Source organism: Schistocerca cancellata, chromosome 1 (assembly GCF_023864275.1).
Source record: "Schistocerca cancellata isolate TAMUIC-IGC-003103 chromosome 1, iqSchCanc2.1, whole genome shotgun sequence".
NCBI classification, from domain to species: Eukaryota; Metazoa; Arthropoda; class Insecta; order Orthoptera; family Acrididae; genus Schistocerca; species Schistocerca cancellata.
In genome coordinates this window covers 550,851,219-550,878,003 of record NC_064626.1, presented here as the reverse complement: position 1 = coordinate 550,878,003, position 26,785 = coordinate 550,851,219, and the positions used below count along the sequence as shown (strand labels likewise).

The 26,785-nt window shown below is 42.6% G+C and overlaps 1 protein-coding gene across 5 annotated transcripts in view; it reads right to left on the bottom strand.

Moving 5' to 3' along the window:
- LOC126180278 (protein retinal degeneration B) overlaps positions 1-26,785 on the bottom strand; it is a 589,076-nt gene that overhangs the window by 243,179 nt on the left and 319,112 nt on the right. For all 5 annotated transcript variants that reach the window (XM_049924680.1, XM_049924684.1, XM_049924682.1 and 2 more), the window contains one exon: positions 8,106-8,238. In XM_049924680.1, coding sequence (XP_049780637.1) covers positions 8,106-8,238 — 133 coding nt within the window. The remainder of the gene's footprint in view (positions 1-8,105; positions 8,239-26,785) is intronic.

Genomic DNA, 26,785 nt, shown 5'->3' with positions numbered 1-26,785 from the left:
ATAATGGATCCTCTAGTAATTGCAGCATCTCCTGTTCACAGTCGCGTCTCAAGAATGGCAGTAGCGTTCCCACTGTCGGCGGTGAGAACGACTATCTCTGTATTTTCTCTGAGGTTGCGTAGTGCTGTTCTTTCCGCTCTGGAGATATTGCTTCTGGCCGGTGTTGCTCTCGAAAGAATCCGGCACGTTTCCTTCCTGATTTTTTCAACCTTTTCGTCTGGTAGCCCTCGGATTGCTTGTTCTACTGAAGATATTATTTCAGTGAACGGAAGAGTTACAGGTGTTGGCGTAAAGTTTGAAGAATGTCTGTAGCTATGTCGTCAAGTGGGTTTCCCGTGAGACTGATCACGGTGCGTCGTGAGGTCTCTGTTTCTTCTTGTAGTTCCCCAGGTAGTCGTACACACTTAATGAAAATCCACGGAGAAGCAGATCACTACCACCAACATCTACCGCAGCCTTCGCTTCTTCCACCAGCCGACACGCGACGCGCCGTCGGCGCACTAAATAGTAACTGGACCCGCGAGGGATAAATACTGGCGGCAGAGAGCGGACTGATGGTGACGGAACGGTTATTCGCCGAAATATCCTGGTCATTCAGCGATCGTATCCGGATGTACACCCGAAAACCCTTCAAAGAGGAATAATGACGTACATAATTACAATCCCAGAAGAAGAAAAAAATGACATTCATTAAGCTACATTAAGGTTGTCTGTAGCATTAACGGAGTCCACAATGCTGCAACCAGAAGTTTTGATCACTTACGCGGTGATATACAACGCCTGACAGAATGCAAAGTAAAATCTGAAACTAAACCGGAAACGTTTATCTTTGACAACTACTCTTATTTCGCATAAAACTGTAATTGTATTGTGTAAATGGTGACGGGGAGGAATTACTAAGTGTGTTTGTCTTTAATTAAGAAAGTAATAAATTATGAGCGCGGAGACATATACAAAGCGTCCAATTTATCTTGACCATCCCAAATTAACTTGTTTGTCCAGATGCAAATTACAAAATATATCAAGCAAATGTTCTTTAGCCATCAGGGGGACATCAATCAGCATGATTGCCTTCGTTGTAGCTTTGTTTTTTTTGACAAGGATATGAACAGCGGTATGACTTTTTTAAATGGCACTCTGTATTTTTTATTCGGTAATTCATTTCCTCTCCTAAAGACCTATTCAAAAATGTATCACAGTGTACCATTCACTGAAAAACAACGTTATTAATTACATAACACAACATTGACGTTGACGCTCCCAGTGCTTAGTGCATGTTCAAATGGCTCCAAGCACTATGCGTCTTAACATCTGAGGTCATCAGTCCCCTAGACTTAGAACTACTTAAACTAACTAACCTAAGAACATCACACACATCCATGCCCGAGGCAGGATTCGAACCTGCGACCGTAGCGGTCGCGCTGTACCGGACTAAAGCGCGTAGAACCGCCTCGGTCACAGCGGCCGGCCTTAGTGCAGGTACTCGGAGTAATGGAACACATCCACGTGCTGACGTTGACAGAGTTGTGGGAGTACATACACCAACGAAGAGAAAGTAGACATGCTACTCATTTATGGGGAATGTAAGTTAGCAGAACAGTAACTGAAATACTTTTTTCTTATGTACAGGTACATTTAGTACAGTTTAGTCCTTTTAAATACTGTTATGTAGAGTAGGCATGCAGTAAAGACTGTCCTTACGAACTGCATCGACATAACGTTTCTTTTATTGTTGTTGTTGTTGAAGGTAGGCGAAATCCTACGCAGGCACCGAAACTGTACAGAGAGCGACATCCTGACAAGAACCCACCTTCCCCACAGATGTTTTCTTGCCCTATTGCGACGCTTCAGGAAACGGGAAGTTTTAACCCACGACAACGCAATCGTCGTAGCACTTACACAGACGAAGCTGCCGAAATTACTGTTCTAGCTTCCGTTGCTATGAATCCACATGTGAGCAAACGACAGCTTGAACAAGAGAAGTTAGTCTCGAACTTACACTTCGTTAGGTTGGCAACAAAAAACATATCAAAGAAGATGAAACACGTAATGGAGTCGCAATATTTACATAGTGAAAAACAGTGTACGACGAAATAGTTGTATCGAGTGACAAAAGAACAATAGTCCACCACAAAAAAAGAGTGAGAAACATGGTGAAAAGTGTGTGGAAGGCGAGAACACAAAGATGTGATTATATAGCAGTGATAAAAGTGGTGGTGCGACCTCCAGACCAGATGTGAGGAAACGCAGATCAGCAAATCTTAAGTAATTACTTTTGTCACAAAAAAAAAAATCGCGAAGTGAACTGTTTAATAATCTCAAAATAACAAAACTGTATCGTTATAGATCCCACTGATGATGCCTTAGAACAGAAGGCGAAACGCGTATGGGATAAATGAAGTAAGTAGCAGCAGGAAAAGGCATTTTTATTTTTAAAAATTATTTTACGCGATCTAAGCGTTTAAGACCATTCGTTGATTACGTTTATAGTGTTATTCACTGCTGGACCATGTTAAAAAAAATTGCATATTTTTCTTACCTTGTAAACTGCTGTTATTAATCACACATTGACTGACACATCATAGGTAAGATTTCAAAACGAGAAGGCGTGTGAACTACAGTGAAACTAATGTACTGACAAGCTAATAAAACAAGAACTCTATTCTGCATGGAGATATACCCCTATGCAGTTGTGTTTCTCTGACATTTCAATAATCGTTCACTTTGTTGGTATCCACAAGATACGACAGCATGCCTTGGTTCTTTCCTCACTGTGCACATCTTCGGGTACGAGCATCTGTTGTATAACAGTTGTGCTAAACAACAATTTTATAGAACTACAGCCACTGGCAGTAATAATAACAACAACAGTAATGACAATAAGATGCATAGCTTATCTGACGAAAGAAAGAATTGTACGCAATACAGTACAATTTGGAACAATAACGAAAGAATGTGTAAGCTTTCACAACTCTCCATTTCATTTCATGTTTTTGTGTAAGTGGGAGTTTTCGTGCTTTTCCATTTTTTCGGACAAATGTACAAGATTCCTAACAGACATGTTAGTTCACGAATTAACATCCCGGCTGAAAATCAGATATTCTTACGCTGTACCCACATAGTAACTTGTGCTACCTGTACACGTAGTTGTTAAATGTTCGCTTGTAGTTATTCTTATTTGATTTCGTCACTCTCTCAATCAAAGAACCTGTTCTTGGAAGCCCTAGTTCCTTTGGGGCTAACTTCTCCTGGTAATTTACTTTTCTGTTCCCAGAATGAGATTTTTACTCTGTAGCGGATGGTGCGCATTTATGAAACTTCCTGGCTGATTAAAGCAGTGTGCCGGACCGAGGCTCGAACTCGGGACATTTGCCTTTCGCGGGGTGAGTGCTCTACCGGTTGAGCTACCCAAGCATGACTCACGACCCGTCCTCACAGCTTTATTTTTCTGTTAGCAAACAAATACAACATAGTTCATGTTTACACTGTACACAAAAGCCGTTTTCCGGACAGTAAATAACTCCGGCCATCCTGATTTAGGTTTTCCTTGATTTCCCTAAATCACTTCAGGAAAATGCCGGGATGGTTCCTTTGAAAGGGCACTGCCGACTTCCTTCCCCGTCCTTTCCTAAGCCGATGAGACAGATGACTTCGGTGTCTGGTATCCTTCCCCAAACAATCCAATCCAATCCAATCCAATCACAACGAGCCGTTTGCTGAAATGAGTAAACTCAAGTAGCAATGTCTACCAACATGGTCACTTGACTAGAATACAAATGAGGCGTGAAATCCATAAGGGGCTAAAGAAAGCACACAACTGTCGATCCCACAACTAAATTAGTTTCAGAGAAACCAGTGATACAGCTTTTCGTGAATTTTGATGTACACAGTGTGGATCTACAGCACAAATAAACTCGACTCAACGTAAGATCAACAGATTTCAGAAGCATGAATAAATTTTACAATCTCACAATCGACGGTGATGTGCTGTAGTCCCTTACGATTTTCACAAGGGAATAATTCCTGTTTTCATGCTTCACGCGTGTTTGGTTTTTGACGAGTTATCCACTGGACATAGATGAAGATGAAATGGGAGATATGATACTACGTGAAGAATTTGACAGAGCACTGAAAGATCTAGGTCAAAACAAGGCCCCGGGGGTAGACAACATTCCATTAGAACTATTGATAGACCTGACAAAACTCTACCATCTGGTGAGCAAGATGAATGAGACAGGCGAAATGCCCTCAGACTTCAAGAAGAATATAATTATTCCAATCCCAAAGCAAGCAGGTGTTGACAGGTGTGAAAATTACCGAACTATTAACTTAATAAGTCACGGCTGCAAAATACTAACACGAACTCTTTACAGACGAGTGGAAAAACTGGTAGAAGCCGACCTTGTGGAAGATCAGTTCGCATTCCGCAGAAATGTCGTAACACGTGAGGCAATACTAACTCTACGACTTATCTTAGAAGATAGATTAAGGAAAGGTAAACCTGCGTTTCTAGCATTTGTAGACTTAGAGAAAGCTTTTGATAATGTTGACTGGAATACTCTTTTTCAAATTCTGAAGGTGGCAGGTGCCAAATACAGGGAGCAAAAGGCTATTTACAATTTGTACAGAAACCATAAGGCAGTTATAAGAGTCGAGGGGCATTAAAGGGAAGCAGTGGTTAGGAAGGGAATGAGACAGGGTTGCAGTCTATCCCTAATATCATTCAATCTGTATATTGAGCAAGCAGTAAAGGAAACAAAAGAAAAACTTGAAGTAGGAATTAAAATTCATGGAGGAGAAATAAAAACTTTGAGGTTTGCTGATGAAATTGTAATTCTGTCAGAGACAGCAAAGGACCTGGAAGAGCAGTTTAACGGAATGAACAGTGCCTTGAAAAGTGAACATCAATAAAAGCAAAACAAGGATAATGAAATATAGTATAATTAAATCAGGTGATGTTGAGGAAATTAGATTAGGAAATGAGACACTTAAAGTAGTAGATAAGTAGTAAAGGAGTTTTGCTATTTGGGGAGCAAAATAACTGATGGTGCTCAAAGTAGAGAGGATATAAAATGTAGACCTGCAATGACAAGAAAAGCATTTATGAACAAGAGAAATTTGTTAACATCGAGTATTGATTTAAGTATCAGGAAGTCTTTTCTAAATGTATTTGTATGGAGTGTAGCCATGTATGGATGTGAAACATGGACAATAAATAGTTTATACAAGAAGAGAATTGAAGCTTTCGAAATGTGGTGCTACAGAAGAATGCTGAAAATTAGGTGAGTAAATCACGTAACTAATGAGGAGGTACTGAACAGAATTGGGGAGAAGAGGAATTTGTGGCAGAGCTTGACTAGAAGAAGGGATCAGTTGGTAGGACATGTTCTGAGGCATCAAGGGATTACCAAATCAGTATTTGAGGGCAGCATGGAGGGTGGAAATCATAGAGGGAGACTAAGAGATGAATACACTAAGCCAATTCAGAAGGATGTATTGTGCAGCAGTTACTTGGAGATGAAGAAGCTTGCACAGGGTAGAGCAGCATGGAGAGCTGCATCAAACCAGTTTCTGGACTGAAGACCACAACAACAACATCCACTGGACCAGCAGTGGCTGCTGTGTAAGAGCACTTGAACACCTAAACTTATAACACCTTGCAGATTTACTGCTTTTCCTTTCTTTTGAATGCTGTTAAAAATAATATAGATGCAGAAATCTGAAATATACGGCACTTCTATCGCGCTATGCCACATTGCTGCCTCTCTAGATTCGGTGAAACTTGGGGCGCGAGCACACCGTCAGTTGTGCACGTTTTAATAGCTTCTGCGCATGCGCGACTGGCATGACATTATTGCCTTATGGGTGAAATACATGCGAATCAGATAAACAATGTGCATAGGTCGTGACGTGCACAGCTAGGCCTTACCACTGAACTACAAGTCTAGATCAATGCCACTAGATGGTAGCACACTCCATTGGCTTGGCAACTGGCGTAAATCCCGTTAGGTGGTAGCACACCTGTTGAATAAGCCAATTCACACAACATATAGTAAAATTAAGTAGTCCACAACCTCACGACGACTACCGCAGTACACTTCACCCCTCCGCCGCCCCACACCGAACTACTCTTTCAGGGTTATCTTGCACATACTTAAGTTGATAATCAAACTGAAGTTGCATTCTGCAGTCAACCACATTGTTGGAGAGAGTGCAATCACATTATTGGCTATGCTCAATCAGGTTCAAACTTTACTATTAAACGATAGGTGGCTGCCACGATGACTTTCATATACGGCTAAAGTGACAATGCAATGACATAACCACGTTTTAAACTTAACGTCAGTTGCATACGACTAAAATGTTCTACTACTTATGTAAGGTAGAAAGAAATATGAAATACAGTCGTGGTTGCCACAAGTTTCCCCAAGTGAAATTCCCTGATATTTCTCTGATTTCGAGCCAAGTTTTAGCATTTTTGCCTAACAAATTTTGGGATCTCACGAGTAAGTACAGACATAAGTTGACACAAAAATTATAGGCTGTCTGTGTTTCGAAATGTCTTGAGTACTAACATCCACATCTTTTAGATGGAGAAAGCAAGCCAAATGTTACGTGTGTTTTTAATTAAGACCACTGATTTATTTCAATAAAACGAAACACATTTGGTGACAAAAATACGAATTTCACAGGAGTCACAACACAGATTTAAGTACCTTCACTGGTTCCAGAATAACCACAGGAAAAAGAAGGCGTCTTGAAAGAAGTGTATAAGGCAGACAAGAATTGGGTAAACCAACAGTGTAGGTGGCCACCAATAAAATGTTGGTTTTCGCTATTGTCGGCTATTACCCATTGTGTAATATCTACTATTTTACAGGTATTTTGTGATTTTTGTTCTGATAAATATAAGAGTACACAGCGTACAAACCACCAGCGACTGACACAATTTTCTTCTTCTTATTGTCTATACTTTCTAAAATGTAAACTACTTTTTAAGTGCCAAAAGGTACTAGAACAAATAAAATGTCTATAAAACGTCACACTGTACAACATACTTGCGGTGAGACAATCGCAATTCCTGAAATCCTCACCCATGGCCTCTAGCCTGCCGTGGAGCATCGCAATCCTAGGCCCATGGATAAACCACAAAAATCCAAAAACATTACGCCACACAGAAACAGAGCAGGCCTGCGAGCAGATCGGTGAGACTAGATCCGCACATTAGCGGGCTTCAGATCGGCATACCCGATCCGTTAGAGATACCCACAGAAATGGCCTGTAGTTCTGGCCGTGGAAGTCCAGTCGTGTGGACAGCTATTCACGTGTCACAGGCACCATGTTGATGAAATGAGACTGTGGTGATCAATCCATGCAACAGATAACGTGCGCAAATACTCTGAGAATCAATACTAATGAGGATAGATAGCAACTTACCGTAAAGATGATTCCTGAGGCACGTAGAAAACTCTACCACACTCTCACATCTGAACTTTTGGCCATAGCCTTTGTCAGAAAACGAGAGCACACACTCATTCACACAACTACTTAGAAACAACACATGGACACATGATGGCAGCTCCAACTGCTGTGTCAGCAGTCTCTGAAAATCAGATCCAAATAAATGGCTCCTCATGTCTCCCTGCCTTTCGTCGACAGCAGCTAGGCTAGCGGAAAGGAGTGGTGCAGCACTGACTGCAATCAGAGGGGAATGGTAGAAAGGGAAGAAGCAGAATGAGAGAGTAGCGAAGCGGTGCACATACTCAGCTGTGCCCGACCAGCGACGATGCGTGACATCTCAATAAACAAACGATTTAATCTGCTGAGATAAAAACAAGATTTTTCCAGTGTTTTTTCCAAATTTACCTGATTTTCTTGACATGTTTGAAATTTCCTAATTTCCCTGATCCAGAACTTGTGGCAACCCTGACAGTGCTGCTTTGAATGCTTTCAGACAAAGTCAAATGGGCCCAGAAGGATCTATCTTCTCAACTATTATGGCCGTCAGACTGCAAAGTGTCACCTGCATCTATCTAGTGCGGCTTAGCTGGAAAATACTGATGTCTGTCAATTACGTCCAGTGCAGAACGAAAGACGTTGCTTACCTGGAAGGTGGCTGCCGACATGGTAGAGCTTGTGCGTGTACTGTCCTTTCCCACCGGGTCCATCATCGTACGGTTCATTGACTAGAATTTCCACACCGCTGCCAGCTCCTTTGCTCTCTTCACGACTTTTTTTCTACAGAAAGACATTGAAATATATTAGTCATGATGTAATATGAAAATTTTGTTTACATAAAAAGAAAAGATTAGTGTGTGGTGTGTGTAAGAGGGATTTGGGAGGGGGGAGATGGAATGTGGGAGTGTGTTGACAGTAAAAGCAACAATAGTAAAAAAGGCACTTCTAATATTATGACGCCGGCCGGAGTGGCCGTGCGGTTCTAGGCGCTTCAGTTTGAAACCGGGTGACCGCTACGGTTGCAGGTTCGAATCCTGCCTCGGGCATGGATGTGTGTGATGTCCTTAGGTTGGTTAGGTTTAAGTAGTTCTAAGTTCTAGGAGACTGATGATCTCAGATGTTAAGTCCCATAGTGCTCAGAGCCATTTGAACAATTTTTTAAAAATATTATGACACTTCAGGGCACGAAAACTGACTTCAAATTGGAAAAATTGTTACCGGTTTAAAAAATTTAACTGCACCGTCTATTTTTTCAGAACAGCTATAATCAAACGCAACATGGAGGACCATTTAGAAATTAGCAACGAATTGGCAGAGCCATCTACCGGGACAACCTCTTGCGTTACACGAGGATGATACATGCGTGGAACACAATGAGTCACGGAACTCCCAGTTGTCTTCGCTACAGTCAGGAAGCTGGCATGTATAAACATACTGCATGAAGTGTAGAAGCACATTGAAAATGCAAATGATGTCTTTTTCGCAGCTTATTGTGTAGCTACAAATTGCAACAAAAATGTATATAATCTGTTAACATAAGCCGGCCGCGGTGGCCGAGCGGTTCTAGGCGCTCCAGGCCGGAACCGCGCTGCTGCTACGGTCGCAGGTTCGAATCCTGGCTCGGGCATGGGTGTGTGTGACGTCCTTAGGTTTAAGTAGTTCTAAGTCTAGGGGACTGATGATCGCAGATGTTGAGTCCCATAGTGCTCAGAGCCATTTGAACATTTTTTTGTTAACATAATAATAATGTCACGTCCAGGAAAGATATCTTGAAAATATATATTTTTTGAAACTTGGGAAGCAGAACACATGTACATGATAGGCACACGCAAAACATAGAAGGAAGGACAAGGCCAAAAACAGTTTGTAAGAAGAAGTAGCTGCTTAACTCCAAGAATATAAAAATGGTGTCTATGTAATAAAATGAGTCAAATCTGCAAAGAAACTAGTGAAACGGACTACAATCGGCAAAAGCAGCAAGAAGTTCATGCCGCACTCACCGATTAAGTTTCTGTGGATTTGAAAACACCTCAGGCTACAATACATTTCTCGTCTAAAAGGGTTTTCAACGAATGCTACGATTACCACTGTGCTACTGTGAACGGTACATACTATAATGCACTCAGGTTTATTATTATATGTTAACATTGGCAGGAAGTGGGTATTCGTTTAATTACATTTCCCTATACGTATTGGAAAAACCACTACCCCGTTTAGTGACCGGTAGATATGGAAGTAACAGCATTACAAATAGCAGTTTTTCAGTTGATATTCGAGCCATTCTTCTGTTACTAAATGTCGTCACAGCCGCTTGGAGCGCTAGCGCCGCTGCAGCTATCGAAATGCTACTCTATAGTGTTTCATGACTGTTTGTCGTAGACAGTGGTGATACAATGAACTTTAAGTGTGATAAAGATGTAGCTCATTATACACTCCTGGAAATGGAAAAAAGAACACATTGACACCGGTGTGTCAGACCCACCATACTTGCTCCGGACACTGCGAGAGGGCTGTACAAGCAATGATCACACGCACGGCACAGCGGACACACCAGGAACCGCGGCGTTGGCCGTCGAATGGCGCTAGCTGCGCAGCATTTGTGCACCGCCGCCGTCAGTGTCAGCCAGTTTGCCGTGGCATACGGAGCTCCATCGCAGTCTTTAACACTGGTAGCATGCCGCGACAGCGTGGACGTGAACCGTATGTGCAGTTGACGGACTTTGAGCGAGGGCGTATAGTGGGCATACGGGAGGCCGGGTGGACGTACCGCCGAATTGCTCAACACGTGGGGCGTGAGGTCTCCACAGTACATCGATGTTGTCGCCAGTGGTCGGCGGAAGGTGCACGTGCCCGTCGACCTGGGACCGGACCGCAGCGACGCACGGATGCACGCCAAGACCGTAGGATCCTACGCAGTGCCGTAGGGGACTGCACCGCCACTTCCCAGCAAATTAGGGACACTGTTGCTCCTGGGGTATCGGCGAGGACCATTCGCAACCGTCTCCATGAAGCTGGGCTACGGTCCCGCACACCGTTAGGCCGTCTTCCGCTCACGCCCCAACATCGTGCAGCCCGCCTCCAGTGGTGTCGCGACAGGCGTGAATGGAGGGACGAATGGAGACGTGTCGTCTTCAGCGATGAGAGTCGCTTCTGCCTTGGTGCCAATGATGGTCGTATGCGTGTTTGGCGCCGTGCAGGTGAGCGCCACAATCAGGACTGCATACGACCGAGGCACACAGGGCCAACACCCAGCATCATGGTGTGGGGAGCGATCTCCTACACTGGTCGTACACCACTGGTGATCGTCGAAGGGACACTGAATAGTGCACGGTACATCCAAACCGTCATCGAATCCATCGTTCTACCATTCCTAGACCGGCAAGGGAACTTGCTGTTCCAACAGGACAATGCACGTCCGCATGTATCCCGTGCCACCCAACGTGCTCTAGAAGGTGTAAGTCAACTACCCTGGCCAGCAAGATCTCCGGATCTGTCCCCCATTGAGCATGTTTGGGACTGGATGAAGCGTCGTCTCACGCAGTCTGCACGTCCAGCACGAACGCTGGTCCAACTGAGGCGCCAGGTGGAAATAGCATGGCAAGCCGTTTCACAGGACTACATCCAGCATCTCTACGATCGTCTCCATGGGAGAATAGCAGCCTGCATTGCTGCGAAAGGTGGATATACTCTGTACTAGTGCCGACATTGTGCATGCTCTGTTGCCTGTGTCTATGTGCCTGTGGTTCTGTCAGTGTGATCATGTGATGTATCTGACCCCAGGAATGTGTCAATAAAGTTTCCCCTTCCTGGGACAATGAATTCACGGTGTTCTTATTTCAATTTCCAGGAGTGTAGTTTTATTACGTGCTGTGATTTTATCGCTCACTGCTGTTTATTCTCTATTCTCATATTTATTTCTTTGCTTTTAATGCTATAATGTTTAGGTTCTCGAGTCGTTCTCGTCTGCATTAAAGGTTGTTAATAAAGTATTCCTACTAAGAACGCAACATTTTTTGCGACTACTAACGTTGGAGTAGTGCCGCTTCGTAAACCGAATACGAAAACACCGTGCCACGCATCTTCTGCACACTGAATCATAACTATCTAGACTGCAGTATCCGACGTTGCCTGAATGTGCTTACAAACGCACTCGATACCCATATCACAGTTAAACCATCAAACCATCACCGTTGGGACATCAAAATTTTGTTCTCTGGTCTGCACAAAGGCAGTTTGTGTTAGCCTACATAACCTTCGACGAAACCAAGTATAGTAAGGTAATGTTGTCACCACACTCAATGAGGACATGGCCATGGCAATGTAGGATATTTTGGCCTCACCACCAAGCACTGATAAGTACGCTGCCATTAAAAATTCTCTAATCAATCGCTCAAGTCGCAATTTGAAGCCAAACGATTAGAAAAGTTACTCCTTTACAATTGCTGCGTCGTCTATGGACCCCAGCAAGCAATGCAGAAAATGAAGATATTCTACGAAACATCTGGCTGACGCACCTACCGTCGAACGCACAGATGGTATGCGCCACCGAGCTCGAAGCCCATACAAGATGTATCTGTCCGCTTGTGTTACAGCCGTATGCCCACACTCGCTTCATTACAAGCACAAGATTGCTGACCTTATCGCACAAGTCGTCTCTGTTCAACCGTAACAGTGCAGCTCCGAGTCACAGCGCCACTAATCACTGAGGACAAGCCAGCAGCGTCCACCTTCAGCTGCAAAGTTATGCTGATACCACTGATGGTTTGGTACCGAAGCTCGAAAATACTATTCGTGCGAGTTGGAAAATATAATCAGAAGTCAGTAATGACGGCAATGGATTCTCAGATGGCAGCCATCGACTGTCCCACAGAACACAGATTTTAGGGGACACATGTGCCGACGCATCTGTGTACCTATCGTCTCAACCACGTCGCCACAATTATTACAGTGGCCTCTCTGCTGTCAATGATTCAACAGTTAAGATACCTGGTCGCGTGACACTCTCACTGTACTTAAGCCTACGTCATGAGTTTATGTGGCAATGGTGGTAGACTTAGTATATCCCAGCCTCGGAGCAGACTTTATCATTTTACAGTCTTCTATCGGATCTTCGCCACAGCTGCTTCTCCATAGAACTACTAACTTAGCGTCGTTTACGCTGTGCAGACAACACTGCCATAAGCACGGTCACTGGTGATTCTCCTTATTTAGAAATTCTTAAACAGTTCCCAGAGATAACTCCAGCTATCCATACTAATGGCTGTCCAACAAAAAAAATGGTTCAAATGGCTCTGAGCACTATGGGACTTAACATCTATGGTCATCAGTCCCCTAGAACTTAGAACTACTTAAACCTAACTAACCTAAAGACGTCACACACATCCATGCCCGAGGCAGGATTCGAACCTGCGACCGTAGCGGTGCCAGACTGTAGCGCCTAGAACCGCTCGGCCACCCCGGCCGGCTGGCTGTCCAACACTTAGGAATGCATTACAGTTTTACCACGCCAGAACCACCAACTCACCGTCGATCTCGTCAACTACCACCCGAGAAATTGAATGTAGCGAAGAATAAATTTTCTTTATGTTCACCATAGGGATCTGTCGTCCACCGAACAGTAGTCGGGCATCGCCTCTCTACATATTTCCAAATGAAATACAACAACCCTTTGTTTTACATTCCTTTTTCGATACTCTTAATGAAATACTCTCCGAAGAGGCAATTCACTGAAAGTTTCGTAATTCCGATTCTATATAATAAGTGATTTCGTATAATACATTAAATTTCATAAAAATTATTGTTTCATTTGTTTCCTTGTATTTCATGTTCGTCCAATATATGCTAGCATTATTTTGCATTCACTAATTAAGCCATAATTAAGAAAAATTAGGTTGCCACTGTTCTTTTTCACTGTTTTGTATAATGCAATGTATATCTTATGTAAAAATCTTTTGTATTGTATACACCAGTTTGGGCTATGCATCAATACGAAAGGTTTTGTGTATAGTTATTATGAATAACTTTGCACTTTTAATTGTTATTTTTATAAATTTGCACTATTGTTTTGTTAACTTCACTGTTAAGAACATATAAATAGGGGGAGCCGAAGGCTCAGAAAAGCTCGCTTGGAGACAGTTAACAGACGAGGCCACTGTGTCGTAAGTCAGTGTGTAATAATACAATTGTTGTATACAGTTTTGTGACTCTGTAGCCTGTTATGCGGAGGGAGCTCCCACCAAGAAGCTGTGCAGTTTGTCATTAATAAATCACTATTAAACGTCATGGTACCTGGATTATTTCATGGAATTCACGTAACTAGATCCAGTTTGCAGATGAAATGGACCAGGACGACGACGTAAGCAGCAGCGGCAGGAAGCAGATTACTCCGAGTTACACCGAACTAAGATACGTATAAGCAATTAACTAAATTTTATATATCACTGCAGAACTAATTACTGAAGTGTAATGTTTGGAAACTGTTCTAGCATAAACATATGTTTTTGTCTCAAAGTTATCCTTGAGTCGTGGAGGCCAGAGTGATCAAGAACAAAGACAACCCCACAATCACACGTTCTTGATGTCATTGGAACACAAGTATAACAACAAACTTTTCAAATGCTCTGTTTAATCAAGCAATCTTTCAATGATTATTTTTGTTGTATTTCTGCCACAATTCCAGTCTCCCCTCTCCAAAAAATTTCGTTACACAAAGACGACCTGATAGCGCCTATGCGGTAATTACCGGCAAGTTAACGTTAGAACAATTCCCGAGTGATATTCTATTCAGCATGTTTAAGATTTCTCATTCTATGTTCACAATAAACATCTCTTTCCCACAACAGACTTGGTATGAGCTTCGTACCAAATACCCACTGCTCTGGGAAACGTACCTAAGACCGCAGTCTGTACTCCATTTGGCCCATTAGAGTTCACTGGGATGCCTTTTGGATTGTGCAACGCAGCACAAGCATTCCAGTATTTTACAGCCGAAGTCATACGTCACCTCGACTTCTACTACATCAATACTGACGATTTTTTTGGTAATTTACAGCTCCAAAACAGAATATCTGGAGCATTTATGACAAATCTTCACTTACCTCCGTTCGCACGGTTTACTCATCAATTCATCGAGATGGTTTTTGGAGCATCAGAAGTTTAATTCCTGAGTCATACCGTTAACGCGCAAGGAATGCGGACACCGCAGGAGAGGATAGAAGCCATAAACAACTTCCTACAGCCCATAACAATCTGAGAATTGCAAAGATTTCTTGGTCTGGCTAACTCTTTATCGCCGTTTCGTCTGCTATCACGCACTGCTTCCCGCTACACTGAATGATTTCTTACGACGTTCACCGAAACAAAGTGACAAATTACAGTGGAATAACGAAGGAGAAACTTCCTTTAATAACGTGAAGACATCTATCACTGATCACTGAGGCTGCACTTTTAGCACATTCTGTTCTGCAAGCACCTCTATCTTTGGTGGTTAAAATGTCTGCAGCTGCAATAGGTGCTGCACATCAACAACAAACAAACCAACAACGGCAACCCTTTGGTCAAGCTACTTCTGTTTCAACAAAGCTGGTCAACATACAACCGTGAGTTACATGTAGCGTCAGCTATCGTAAAGAAATTCCTCAATATGCTTGAAGGCTGCCAGTTTATGCTGGTCTCACTGATCACAAGCAGCTTCACTGATCACAAGCAGCTAATTTATGTTTTTCGGCAGAGACTAAAGAAAGCATTGCCACTTCAACTACAGCACTTGGAATAAATAGTGTCATATTGTCCACACTCGGTACACTAGAAGACACCCTATCCCATGTAGGTAAGTCTACTACGGAGCACTTGCTTCGGCACAACTCAACAGTGAGTTGCAAGACTGACTTTTACATCCAACTGGTTTACCACTTCGTCACATACATACAACTCATTCAAACAATATTGTATTGTGATGTTTCTATATAACAGGCGCACCCATTTGCAAAAATGAACTTTCCTCAACAGGCAATTACGTTGCTGCATGATTTGTCCCAACTTAGGGTCCAGAGTACGTCAAGGGTGATTACGTGAATTTTGTGTGGCTGATTATGGACAGAGACTGCAAAGCTTTTGTGCACCAGTGTGTAGCCTGTCAATGTAATAAGATCACCCATCCCATCAGGACACGCCTTGGTACTTTTGTTCCACCGAACCAGTCATTCTAACTTGTACAAATAGACATATTTGACTATTAGCGTTATCTGAAGGATACACTACTGTCCAAATGCCACTGACCACTTCACCCATTCGCCGAATCAGGTGCGACCACACCCTTTTGCTGATGGATAGCTAGTTTCGGAGTTCCATTCAATATCGCCACCAATGAAGGCAGGCAGTTTGACTTATGTCTATTCAAATCACTCGCCGTTTCGTTAGGTATGAAGCGTATTCAAACTGCAGCTTATCACAAAGCAGCAAATGGCTTAATTGAGCATTTGAACTGCCAGTTAAAGGTAGCTGTGTGATACTGTGGTTCAAATGGCTCTGAGCACTATGGGACTTAACTTCTGAGATCATCAGTACCCTAGAACTTAGAACTACTTAAACCTAACTAACCTAAGGACATCACACACATCAATGCCCGAGGCAGGATTCGAACCTGCGACCGTAGCGTTCGAGCGGTTTCAGACTTTAACGCCTAGAACCGCTTGGCCACTCCGGCCGGCTGTGATACTGTGATTCACAATGTTGGACAAACTCTCTCAGTTGTCTTACGGGGTCTCTGCACTTCTGTCAAAGACGGTCTTAATGTCACAGCAGAACAATTTGTTTACTGTCAACAAATTCGACTGCCCAGTGAATTCTTCGGCAACAGGCCTAACTACCTTATTGAGGGATCATACTTCGTTCAATAATTTCGTGCACACCATCGCAGCCCTTTCATTTTCGTTGACCTCTAGAAATTTAACCAAGTTCCTGTCAGACCTGTGTAAGCCGCTGCAACCACCATATGACGGACTATATACCGTTATTAGTAGAGACAAGCACACACGTTAAGGTCGGTTTTAATGGACCTCAACTATGATCTCCAATAATCGCCTAAAATCTTTGCGCCCCTCCTATGCCGGTACCTGCAAACTGGACAAGCCACAGCGGACGCCGGGAAAAACGACTGATAATGCTACGAGAGACTTGGCAGAAGCGGCTACCCCTCCGTCTGGACGCCAAGTCTGTTTCCATAGAAAATAACGTTGGAATTTGCGGGAGTGGGAGGGGGAGTGATAAAATGTGATAGAGGTGTAATTACATTGTGCGCTACAATGTTATTGGTGACTCGTGTTTATTCTCTAAACTATATGTATTTCTTTGCTTTTAATGTTACCGTATTTCTGGGTTTCGATATGTTCGCACTCTCGCTTGTGTATGTGTATTAAATGTTCTTAATAAAATATTCCTTCTAAACCGCAATAAACTGAACATTAACACATTTTGTGTCGCGTGCTGACTCCGAAAGACCATAGTACGCTGTCCGACAGTGGATGATGTCATTGGTAAAAGCTTCCTGACTGGGGGGTGCTGACATTTCGGCAAAGCTGTCCCTCACTGAAGGACCAGAATTCTAGTTTTACCACCACCAATGAAGGTAGGCAGTTTGAGTTATGACTGTTCAAATCACTCGCCGTTTCATTAGATATGAAGCGTATTTAAACTGCAGCTTATCACACAGCAGTTTTCTGTAGTTCTGATTTACTTTTTTCTCTTCCGTACTTAGGGCGCTAAGGCTTCGTGGGCAGGGAAGGAGAACTGGTGGCGGTCAATTGCTAATCATCAGACTGTCCAACATTCTGCGTCGAAACTCTAACATTTTCATTTTCACAGTATATCTTAGCGTGGCTTCTTGTAATTCTATTATTGTTGTCGTTATTGCTGTTGCTGATGATACCCTCATAAATTTCGGCGGTTCCTTTGGTGTTGTTTGGGAGGAAAACGGTAACAGCTGATAGAGATTTTCAACCTCTCTCTCTTCGGATTTCCGTGGCCATCTACATCAGCCAGCACAAGCACTCGCGACAGTAACCCAAAAACGACGCACATTGACGCGAGAAGGAGACATACCTCACTTTACCGTATCTCACGGTGACCCATCAAAACGGGCCATAAGGTTCGGGTTCGAATAGGGATGCATGTTATTTACCTTTGCGCGCCTGACTCCAGAACAACCAAGACGTACACATTCGTTCTGTTTCTTCTTCTTAATTCGACGTTTAGGCCTAGTTGACTATGAGCAAGTTCTGCAGTTCTCTGCCCTATATTCCAGTCAATGGCTGCCTATATCTGTTCATTTTTCGCTTGTGTCATCTGGCAACATTCCTTAATTGATTACAGGAGCAAAATACTGATCGTCATCGTCAGTCATCACTGTGATGGTATTATTTTACTTATTGGCTCGCTCACTTTTACATGGTACTGATATAATGACAACAGTTAATTTGACAAGTTATCAGTAAATTAACTACTACTCCCCAAGAAATTTCAGCACAACTGCCTTCTGCAGTTGCAGTCTGTTTTGGGACAACTCCGATGTCCGATATCACCACAGAGATGATGTGTACTGACTTACGTTTCCATATGACTTTTACCTCATCTGCCAGTTTCCTGTAACTGACCATCTTCTCAATGCTGTTGGCTTGCAAATTATGAGTGTTCACTACAGCGAAACTGATAAAGCGTGCTCAGCTTTATCAATCTCTGTTATGTCAGGTCTATTAAAACCAATTTTTTCATCGGCTATTATGCTGCGGTTCCTATATCAACAGCACAAAGATAGTATCTGTAGCATGGAAGAAGTTGGCGCAACTTCTGATGGACTGTTTAGACCTCATCACGCTGACTCAAATATTCCGTGGGCGCCAAGGTCTCTTCCATGTAGATGGGTGATAGTCTCTTTTTGATCCCAACACTTTCTACAGCTATCATCTATGCCTTGCTCAATCAAGATATACTTCAAGCGCAATAACCTGTTCTCGTACCTTCATCAGAAATCCCTCAATTTCTGCACGCAAACATCCGTGCGTCAACCAGCTAATCGATGCTTGCGAACTGACATTATCCTGGCTGAGATAATTCGAATATTTCCCTTGGAGTTCAAAGCCGCCTTAATATCTTCAGACTTAACGAACGACACCTTTGACTCTGAACGCCCAGAACCGCACGAAACCATGCTTATAATGACACTATCATAAAGAAACAGTGGTCTGCGTCATTTCCAAGCAAAACGTTGCATTCTACAGCAAGTGACATTTTAATAGAAAGAAACGAGATAACAAGACATCAGTACTATAGGAGGGAAATTATACGTATTTCAATGACGTCAGTGTATTGAAATGAAATTATCATATGTCACTGTTGGCCGGGAGGCCCCATTCGGGAGACATCCTGTGACAGTAACCACCGAGTTTCAGAAGCAAAATGTTGACAGACTGATTCAGGAACGTTCGCCGTATCACTCAGAGGGAAATTGCAAGCACACTCGACATTTCACAAGAACGTGTGGGTCACATTATTGCTTTGCTTGGCCATCGGAAGACCCGTGCACGAGAGGTACCCTGGATGTTGTCTCCTGAAATGAAAGCGCACAGACTTGAAATTTGCCAGGAACTCCTCTCGCATTACGAGAATGAAGGTGACGCCTTTCTCCATTCAATTGTGACAGGAGACGAAACATGGGTACAGCGTTACGACCGAGACGAAACGTCAGTCTATGGAATATCGACACAAAGACTCGCCCCAGAAAAATCAATTCAAGACGCTGTCCTCAACCCGAAAAATCATGGCCACAGTCTTCTGGGACGCAGATGGAGTTATCCATGTTGATTTCCTTGATCGTGGAACAACAACAAATTCAGAGCGTTACACCACAACCAGTCTGGAACCGCGCGACCGCTACGGTCGCAGGTTCGAATCCTGCCTCGGGCATGGATGTGTGTGATGTCCTTAGGTTAGTTAGGTTTAATTAGTTCTAAGTTCTAGGCGACTCATGACCTTAGAAGTTAAGTCGCATAGTGCTCAGAGCCATTTGAACCATACACCACAACGCTGCGAACTCTGAAATGACGGCTAACAATGGTCCGAGAGGAAAAGGGAAATGTTCTCCTGCAGCATGACAATGCCAAACCACACACTTGCCGTGCCACCACAGCAGAATTTCAGAGACTGAATCTCACCACCGTACGGCATCATCCATACAGTCCAGATTTAGCACCGTCTGACTTCCATCTGTTCTGCATAATGAAAGACGATCGGCGGGGACATCATTATGCTTTTGATGAAGACGTTGAGAGAACTGTGAGACTGTGGTTGCGGAAACAAGTGTGTCGACTTCTTCCGTGACGGCTTCACAAAACTTGTTCATCGTTGGCAGAAATGTATCAAAATGGCCGGTGGTTATGTGGAAGAATTAATATTGGTAATTGAAGCTCACATACTAACGATTATTTCTGCGTTTGATTTATTAAAATATTCCCATCCAAACCCAGTTAACGAAAGTGGAAGCATTACTTTTCATTCAACCCCCGCATATTGCTTAAATATCGACGCTCCAGGGAGCACAGCTTTCAGAATTGAGAACAAATAAAAATATGTTCGTTTACAGGAGGTTATTCTACTTTACAGACTAGATTAGTAAAATATAAAAGCCTGAATGTAACAACTGTAATTTAGAAAATAATTCAAACATGTCGATGGGGCACGTTTATGCAGTTCCTCTGGGACACGTCTACGCACCATTTTGCATTGCCTTTCTAAATGATGTCCGAAGTCCAGAAAACTTTTAGACAACAGCAACTGGAAACAAAATCTAAAAATATCAGGGCGCAGGATAGTAAATAATAGAAATTGTTAAAAATCCTTTTAATGCTAATAAATCTCAAGCACAAATAATTAATTCTGTGAGTGCAAAGACAGATAAGGGCATGAAACTGCTACAAACAAGAACAAGGCAAAATGTGGATAGGCCTACTTTACTCCCTTTGGTGTAATAATTGGACTCATGACGATTCTACAACGGGAAACATTTTTTTGTGTGCACAAATTGCACCTCAGACTATTATGATGAATATGCCTTTAATTAATATTCAAACATTTAATTAACATTATTAAACATTGAAACATAACATTGAAACTGCTATGTAGGCCTCATTATGCTATGGGGTGGGAGTTCGCCAGAAAACTTGCTTAGTGCCAGGAACATTTTTGTATTTTATGATAACTGGTGTAATCATTTTATTTCCTGCCAATAAAACGCATTTTTAAAATTCTTGTATACTCATTACTGTGTTCTGTGATATGCGTAAATGTGCACCCATACCCAGAAAGCGTTTACACACTTGACTTATAGCCTACATAAAATTATTTTGCACTCATAAATGTAATGTTGAGCTTGAGGTATATATGCCAAGCTGTACAACCTGGCGCAGACAAAAGTAGCCCTTGTAAGCATAATCAAAATGCAGTGAAATAACAGAGACAAAGAGCTGATATGGACTCAACATTTACTTACAGAGAAAAACACTTTTGCAGAAGATGCTGAAAGTGACCCCTGCACGTCTAAGCACATTGAGGTACACCCGGCGTAAGTTTGGATATCGATGGCAGCAACTTCACGGTTGATGTTGTCTTTCAGTGCTTGTATTGTGTGTTGATTTGGTTCGTAGACCTGGCTCTTCAAGTGTCGCCACAGGAAAAAAATTACATGTCAAAACAAGGCCCCCGTAGTAGACAACATTCCATTGGAACTACTGACGGCCTTAGGAGAGCCAGTCCTGACAAAACTCTACAATCTGGTGAGCAAGATGTATGAAACAGGCGAAATACCCACAGACTTCAAGAAGAATATAATAATTCCAATCCCAAAGAAAGTAGGTGTTGACAGATGTGAAAATTACCGAACAATCAGTTTAATAAGCCACAGCTGCAAAATACTAACACGAATTCTTTACAGACGAATGGAAAAACTAGTAGAAGCCGACCTCGGGGAAGATCGGTTGGATTCCGTAGAAATACTGGAACACGTGAGGCAATACTGACCTTACGACTTATCTTAGAAGACAGATTAAGGAAAGGCAAACCTACGTTTCTAGCATTTGTAGACTTAAAGAAAGCTTTTGACAATGTTGACTGGAATACTCTCTTTCAAATTCTAAAGGTGGCAGGGGTAAAATACAGGGAGCGAAAGGCTATTTACAATTTGTACACAAACCAGATGGCAGTTATAAGAGTCGAGGGACATGAAAGGGAAGCAGTTGTTGGGAAGGGAGTAAGACAGGGTTGTAGCCTCTCCCCGATGTTATTCAATCTGTATATTGAGCAAGCAGTAAAGGAAACAAAAGAAAATTTCGGAGTAGGTATTAAAATCCATGGAGAAGAAATAAAAACTTTGAGGTTTGCCGATAACATTGTAATTCTGTCAGAGACAGCAAAGGACTTGGAAGAGCAGTTGAACGGAATGGATGGTATCTTGAAGGGAGGATATAAGATGAACATCAACAAAAGCAAAACGAGGATAATGGAATGTAGTCGAATTAAGTCGGATGATGTTGAGGGTATTAGATTAGGAAATGAGACACTTATAGTAGTAAAGGATTTTTGCTATTTGGGGAGTAAAATAACTGATGATGGTCGAAGTAGAGAGGATATAAAATGTAGACTGGCAATGGCAAGGAAAGCGTTTCTGAAGAGGAGAAATTTGTTAACATCGAGTATAGATTTAAGTGTCAGGAAGTCATTTCTGAAAGTATTTGTATGGAGTGTAGCCATGTATGGAAGTGAAACATGGACGATAAATAGTTTGGACAAGAAGAGAATAGAAGGTTTCGAAATGTGGTGCTACAGAAGAATGCTGAAGATTAGATGGGTAGATCACACAACTAATGAGGAAGTATTGACTAGGATTGGGGAGAAGAGAAGTTTGTGGCACAACTTGACCAGAAGAAGGGATCGGTTGGTAGGACATGTTCTGAGGCATCAAGGGATCACCAATTTAGTATTGGAGGGCAGCGTGGAGGGTAAAAATCGTAGGGGGAGACCAAGAGATGAATACACTAAGCAGATTCAGAAGGATGTAGGTTGCAGTAGATACTGGGAGATGAAGAAGCTTGCACAGGATAGAGCAGCATGGAGAGCTGCATCAAACCAGTCTCAGGACTGAAGACCACAACAACAACAACAAGATCCGGGGAACGTGGCGGCCACAAATGTTAGCTGGCACCTCGTTCCTCAGTAAAGACGTCATGAATTCTTTCCAGGGATACCTTAGACATGTGGCATGTTGTCTCATCTTGCTGGAAGAAGTAGTATTGTCTTTCGTACTTGGTGACCTGAGTACAAAATGTATCAAGAATTTCTATTTGTCCAGCCGTGTTGAGAGTAGTGTCAAAAAACACAGGTCAAATGATGCGCGTTCCTGTTACGGCCAGTACGTCGTGTTTTGTGAATTCACATGTCCGGAAAGACAAAACCATGCTTCATGACTCACGATTTAACGAAAAAGGTCTAACAAACCATCGTTGATGTTATTCAAAAGCCACAAGCAATAGTCTGAACGTTTCTGACTGCCATCCTCCTGTAATTGTTGCTGCACAACAGTTATACGATACGGCTTCAAATTAAGACTTTTCAATATCCGCTGACAACTACTGCTACTTTCGTGCGCCTGTTCGGCCAGTTTACGTGTAGACATCTTTGGATTCTGAATAATTCTTCGGCATATGTTTTCAATAATTTCTGGTGTGCGAACCGAAGCAATCCTTTGTCTTTTTTACATTTTGCACATATTAGGTGCTCTTTTTGCTGGTAGTCCTCTATCCGGATAGATGACCCCAAAAGTTTCGCGAGTTTCCTTAATGGAACCTATTTTCACATATGCTTCCATAATTTCAATTCTTTATTCCATTGAGAAAGTCATTTCTCAGACCGCAGTGAGAAACGTCTACCTTCACTGAAGAAATAAACTGAAATAATGACAGAAGAATCCTAACACAATCGATTATTGCATAAAACTGTCCATTGTTGTAGCTGTTTACACTATTTCAGAAGTCGAAATGTTGCGTTCACATTCATTATGGGAGGCGGGCAATTTTTAACTGCACCACAGGTACTTTAATAACCATGTTATAAGACTAAACAAGTCTAAACACGATAAATCTAATCTAAAAAATTAAAAAACCTAAAAGAAACCCGCGTAAAAGTGCCCCTACTGCATTTCTGCGTTTCCCAGTAGTTTCACACCTTAACAAGTCAATACGGCTGAGACCTTCGTAGAGAAGGCAGTGTTTACCCTTTTCACTTTATTTTACGTTTGGGGTATAGGTGCACCATAATGAAGCATAATCGGTGTAAAACATTTGAGGACTAACTTGTAAGCTGCTTTATACGTGTAAATATGGTGTCAAGTATTATTATAGTTATTTTTAAACAAAAAAATATAATCATGTTAATTATAAAACTTAAATTATAGTTTTAAAGAAATTACAGTTGTAACTGGAAATTCAGTATGTTTTTTTTTTTTTTTTATGTGAAAGAAAATCACTTCGCGAAAACAGACCTTCGCCCTTACCTACTTCAGATTCTGAAGGCCGTTATTCCGAGATCGATGAGAGGATTTTGTCATTTCACAATTAAAAACCAAAGAAAAATCTGAAACGAAGAAGAACAATCGGATGCTCTTGCAGGCAAATTAGGTGTCTTGTTCTGCGAGATTCTGATGGAGACAAACCATCACAGCGTCTTAGAACTAATGACGCATCGAAGGTGAATACCGTAAAACGGTCGAATTAACTCGATGGGGAAGTGCAGTGGCTAAATAAGTGTTCTCTATCGCTTTCCTAAAGCAAATTGTGTAGTGCGATTACCAGGAAACAAAAACAAAGCAAGACAAGTAAACAGAGGACTGCAAGATTGACAGCTATGCTTCGGAAAAGCCGGCCGTGGTGGCCAAGCGGTTCTAGGCGCGTCAGTCCGGAACCGCGCGACTGCTACGGTCGCAGGTTCGAATCCTGCCTCGGGCATGGTTGTGTGTGATGTCCTTAGGTTGGTTAGGTTTAAGTAGTTCTAAGTTCTAGGGGACTGATGACCTCAGATGTTGAGTCCCATAGTGCTCAGAGCCATCTGAACCATTTTTGCTTCGGAAAATAAATATTGAACCAAAGAAACTGAATCTCAGAGATCTAAATAAAACAAAAAAATATGATTAAAAAATCACAGTAAGGCTGCACCTGAAGACAATAAACCATCATACATCGACAAACGGCTGCTTTGAAGTCGAAGCTCTCATAGGATTGTTGTACTGTGGTGGAGTCAAGCAAATGGCAGGTGCTTTATAAAAGAGCTTCTTGACCAAAACATTGGAATAGAAATATTTTGGGCAACTGTGGTTGAAGCACGTTTCTGATTTTTAGTACGCTGTCTCTGGTTTTATGACAAAAACACCCTAGTGCAAAGGATTTTGAGTGACATTTTCGCAAAGTGTTTGAGCACGTCATAAACTAAATGAAATGATTGTACGACCATTCAAAATGTAGCAATATAGGCGAACAACTGGGTATGTTTAGAGGGCCGTGTCCATTTAAAATGTACAGGGTGTGTGAGAGTCACTCTCTAGTTTTAAATATCCGTAAGTTTTGTGATTATTGATATTTATTAATGAACACTGACGCGTTTTGTTACAGGGTCTCTGAGAATACCTTGACCATCCGTAGCATCGTCCGTACGGTACACGACTAGATGGCGGGAAAATTGACTTTATAACAGCGCGCCCGGTCGCATCGCGGTTTGAAATGTGGCAATCTGTAGCCCTTGTTCAGCGATGGTGGCCCTCATGCGACACTTGATGTCAAAACCACTAGGAATTGTCACATGAAGCAATGAGGGAGATATTCATGGGCAGTCCTGGTAAACCAACACGCCAGGCAGCTCATGGAAGTGGAACCAGCAGGCACCAAGTGCGTGCTGTGTTAGAAAAGGACCTGATTCGGAAACCCCATTGTGTTCAGGAGCTATCGTTGGAGGATTTAGACAGGTGGCTGAAATATGGGAAAATTACGCTGTCATGACATACCGACTGGCTGGGTTTGTTGAAGAATAGTATTTGGAGCGAAGAGGCGGTGTTTCACGTCGAGGGATATGTCAACTGACACAACTGTCATTACTAGGCAGAAGCAAGTCCAGGAATGAAAACTGAAGAATCAAAGTCGACCAAAATTGACAGTCTGGTGCGGTATGATCGCGGATCGTCTCACTGTGCCATTCATATTGAAAGATACCATATTGTCAGACACACGATGCTGAATGAATGTGTGTCGCCAATGATATCACAATGGGAAAATGTTGCGGATATCATTTTTCAGCAAGACGGAGCACCACGTCATTTTACCTGCATCGTCTGTGACTGGCTGGCTTTCCAGGACGTTGGCTGCGACGGCGAGGAGCCCACGAATGGCCGCCAGGAAGACCCGATCTCTCCCCTTGTGACTTCTTTTTGTTGGGTTGAACCAAGGAGCAGGTGTACCGAGCAACTGGACGAATTAGAGTAGAGGCTGTCGGTTGTTTTCGGAGACGTACAAGTAACTGCCCGCAGAAATCAGTTGATGAAATTTCTACTAGAGCTTTTGATAAAATATTGACTTCGATATTTTTGACAAGAAGTATCGATATTTTCACCGGCATATTGATATCGAAATGACAATATCGTGGAGTGGTATAAAATAAAAATATTATACTTTTTCGCAATTTTCGATAAATATTTGAAGTTGTTGTTCTGAAATTGTAGTAGAACATAATTTTACTTTCACTGTGTGAACGGGTCTTGTATTTTATTGAACTGGGGTCCTAGAAACGAAGGAGAGGCTTCGTCCCCGCCGGATCCCACAACAGGCTACAGCAGTCCACCCACCCCACTGCCGCCCCACACTAAACTCGGGGTTATTGTGCGGTTCGGCCCGCAATGGATCCCTCCGGGAACGCCTCACACCAGACGAGTGTAACCCCAATGTTTGCTTGGTAGAGTAATTATGGTGTACGCGTTTGTAGAGAAATTGTTTGCGCAGTAATTGTCGACATAGTGTAACTGAGGGACACCAGCCAGATTTCGCCGAGACAGATGGAAAACTGCCTTAAAAACCATCCACATACTGGCCGGCACACCGGACCTCGACACTAATCCGTCGGACGGATTCATGCCGGGGACCGGCACTTCTACCCGGATAGCAATGCAAGACTGCACAGCTAACATGGCGGGCGAAGTAGTCTTAGTATTTCTTGAGCTTTCATCACGCCCAGTCTTTCTCTTCGA